This window comes from Phaethon lepturus, unplaced genomic scaffold (genome assembly GCF_000687285.1).
Source record: "Phaethon lepturus isolate BGI_N335 unplaced genomic scaffold, ASM68728v1 scaffold3500, whole genome shotgun sequence".
NCBI classification, from domain to species: Eukaryota; Metazoa; Chordata; class Aves; order Phaethontiformes; family Phaethontidae; genus Phaethon; species Phaethon lepturus.
The window spans coordinates 29,619-33,470 of NW_010509663.1; the positions used below are offsets into that span (position 1 = coordinate 29,619).

The following is a 3,852-nucleotide window of genomic DNA, read 5'->3' on the forward strand; positions in this document are numbered from 1 at the left end:
CATGTCTGGCGTTTGTGGCTTGCTTTTGTACTAGTGAACTCAGAAGTTATCTGCTGCACTACAGAAACCCCAAAACCAAACTAAATGTGGCAGGGGGATGTGACATTTAGTTCCATGTTGCAACTGACCTTTTATCAGTTCTGAAGATGACTGCATGTGCCATTAGAAGCTACGGGTGTGGATTCCTAGTCATAATATTATTTTTATGAAGAAGGCTGCAGTGGCACCCCAAGAGTCACTTCCTTTTTTTGATTATGATTATGGGTTTTAATGCAGGTTTTGGGTAGAGACAGGAGAACCAAGACTGGAACTATGGAAGTTCTGAAGAGAAAGGTCTTGCAGAAAGGGCAGTCAGACGTTGTATTACCCTGGTCTCCTCAGCCCAGCTGCTCGGTTGTCAGGGTAGCTGCACTGGCAGTGAGAATCTGTGAGTGGGGGTCTCCTGAGACAGCCAAAATACCGCACGAAGGTTCAATGCAATGATGGTCTTAAACAAGGGCACTGCTTAACCCTGTGCATTTTATTTTTAAAGCAGAAAGTGATTTTTACTGCTTTGTTCTCTTGCTAGAATGGAAAAATTATAAGTCATATGTTTCCAACATTAACAGCATGGTATAATATTTCACTGTCTCTAATGGGAATGAACATAAAGAAACCAAAATATTGCTTAAAGAAACAATAAATTAAATATAATAAAAACAATAACAAGATTAGTGGGTATAAGCATTATAATCAAGGCTCTCTTTAATATTTAAACAAGAAAAAACTCCTCTGATAATTCTGTTATTCTATCCTCTCTCTCCTATTCAGAAGCAATTGTATTTGTCCATTTATTTAATTCCTTTTGTTTCTTCTGTCAACTCAACAAAACCACTTAAAGTATTTTAGTACTGAATTTTATGAGCATGTTTTCATGAATTCCGTCATAAAAAGACATACTTCTATAGAGCATATAAGCAATAGAAAGGTACAAAATGTGTTATTTTTCTCTTCAAATTAAATCTACACAGTAGACAATAAAATACACCACTAGTAAATCACAACCTACATAAGAAAGAGCAGGGACTAATGAAATACGAGCACAGTTTGTGCTGCATTTCTCTTACAATCTTCTGAGGAAAGGAAGCAAGAAATAATTGAAATCACACACAAAAAAATAAAATTTGAATCTTCTGATAATACTTCATATATGGCGATGTTAGTGGATAATAAGAATGGATTTAATTAAAATGAACAGAAGAAAAGTTGGCTTACTTCTCCAATGAACTTTTTTCTAATCTTTCTTTCTCTTTCCTCTGACGTTCTTTGCTCTTCTTAACTCGAGTTTCCCACAGTCCTCTTATGAGAGAAAAGTCAAATATTATCACCTGATGCCCCATACAGTCAACATTAAGCTTCTCCTGCAACAACAAGTCATCATGAACATTTCAGGAAAGGAATAATGACAAAAACAGAGAACTAAACAATCATGCTTCATTAAAATTATCTGGGGAAAAAAAGCAGAAGTCATGAGAAATATTAACATAGTACGCTTTCCATCTTACCTAATTTGTCTAGGGTTTTGTGCTGGCAGTAACCAGTGTAGCATAATATTGACTTCTACATAAAATCTATGGCAACAGCTAAATGTTGAATTTTTTGTATTCCTTTCATTTTTCCCTTTCCGAGATAAAGACACAGTTGCAAAGAAATATTAATTTGATTAAGTAACAGTGATGAAAATAACTACTAAATACTTTGTCATAAGCCCATAAAGAATTTACTTATTGTAAATCATGCAAAAGCACTTCATGTTGGGTTCTCATGTATTGACCTTTATGCACCCAAGCCATCCTGTTCCAGTGGAATTTGGGAATTTACAGTGTTTGCATAAGTAGGTGCTTATCTGTTAAAGGCATTAAAGGACCAGCCCTGTAACATACAGTGAAAACTTCCTAAGGCAGAGATAAGGTGAAGGATATCTGAATACATGCTTCCCGTTTAGTAATATGTGTAGAATTACCTTCCAACAGTTGAAGGCTTTGGTATCAATGTATTATGTCCTGTGCAGTTAAGAATGGAGCTGAACTGGACCCTAACTCACCAAGCTTTCCATATTCAGTGAAAACCACGGAAACCTCTTGCAGGAACCATGCCCCTACCAAAGTCCATGACAATGCTCTCATTCCCTTTAGCGGGCCTGATGCTTGACCTTGACCCAAAATGAATGCTACCTTCCTTTTTACTTAAGGAAAAAAACATACTGTAGTATCTTTAACAACCAAAACAGATAAAGACCTCGGATTTACATCTTGTGAAACACAGCGTGACTGGCAACATGGTGTAGCAATGGTTCAGTACTGAGGTGGGTTAACCCTGGCTGGATGCCAGGTACACACCAAAGCCTCTCTATCACTCCCCTCCTCAACTGGACACGGGAGCAAAAATATAACCAAAGGCTCGTGGGTCAAGATAAGGAAAGGGAGAGATCATTCACCAATTACCAATTACCAAGGGCAAAACAGACATAACTTGGGGAAATTAGTTTAATTTATTAACAATCAAATCAGAGTAGGATAATTAGAACTAAAACCAAATCTTAACACAATTTCTTCCTGGTCTTAACTTCACTACTGATTTTCTCTACCTCTTCCCCACCCAGCAGTGCAGGAGGATGGGGAATGGGGATTGTGGTCAGTTCATCACACATTGTCTCTGCTGCTCCTTCCTCCTCACGGGGAGGACTCCTCACACTCTTCCCCTGCTCCAGCGTGGGGTCCCTCCCACCATGGGAGACCATCCTCCACAGATTTCTCCAACATGAGTTCTTCCCACAGGCTGCAGTTCTTCACAAACCGTTCCAGCCTGGGTCCCTTCCACAGGGTGCAGGAACAGACTGCTCCAGCATGGGTCCCCCGTGGAGTCACAAGTCCTGCCAGAAAAGCTGCTCCCACATGGGCTCCTCTCTCCATGAGTCCACAGGCCCTGCCAGAAGCCTGCTCCAGCGTGGGCTTCCCACTGGGTCACAGCCTCCTTTGGGCATCCACCTACTTTGGCGTGGGATCCTCCATGGACTGCAGGTGGAGATCTGCTCCAGCGTGGAGCTCCATGAGCTGCAGGGTCACAGCCGGCCTCACCGTGGTCTCCCCCACGGGCTGCAGGGGAACCTCTGCTCTAGTGCCTGGACGCCTCCTGCCCCTCCTGCTGCTCTGACCTGGGGCTCTGCAGGTCTGTTTCTCTCACATATTCTCACTCCTCTCTTTGACTGCAGTTGTGCCATTTTCTTTTTCCCCTTCTTAAACATGTTATCTCAGAGGTGCTACCACCATCGCTGATGGGCTCAGCCTCAGCCGGCAGCAGGTGTGAGTCAGTTGACGTTGGCTTTCTTGGACAAAGGGGAAGCTTCTGACAGCTTCTCATGGAAGCCAACCCTGTAGCCTGCCTGCTACCCAAACCTTGCCATGCAAACCCATGCAAGTACTAACAAAGGAATCACCACAATACACTGATTTTCATTAAATGCAGCTAGATTGTCTACAGAGGACTTTTGTCATGTTTACTTCTTTATAAAATGGTTTGCTGAACCACTGCAAACAAGTCCTATAAAACAGAAGTTCGAAGCTTGTACCAAGATAAAAGCAGAGAAAAGGAAAATCAGTTATTTAAAATTTTCTTGAGGTTTAAATAGATACTACATTCATTATACCATTCATAATCTTAAATAAAAAAAAAAAAGAAAGAAAGGAAAGAAGAAACGCCCTCTGGACCATCTACTGATCATTTAAGAAGAAATCTGCCCCTTTCTTTATTGGGTGTTTTCAAGCTTATATCTATAACTTTTTACTCAGATTTTACTGTGATAATTTTTTCCAA

At 40.8% G+C, this 3,852-nt stretch overlaps 1 protein-coding gene across 1 annotated transcript in view; it reads right to left on the reverse strand.

Annotated features, from left to right (window-relative positions):
* LOC104628343 (leucine-rich repeat-containing protein 2-like) overlaps nt 1-1,379 on the reverse strand; it is a gene marked incomplete at its 3' end in the record, with an annotated part of 28,091 nt that extends 26,712 nt beyond the window's left edge. The window contains exon 1 of the mRNA XM_010296929.1: nt 1,255-1,379. Coding sequence (XP_010295231.1) covers nt 1,255-1,379 — 125 coding nt within the window. The remainder of the gene's footprint in view (nt 1-1,254) is intronic.
* Between the last annotated feature and the right edge of the window lie 2,473 nt (nt 1,380-3,852).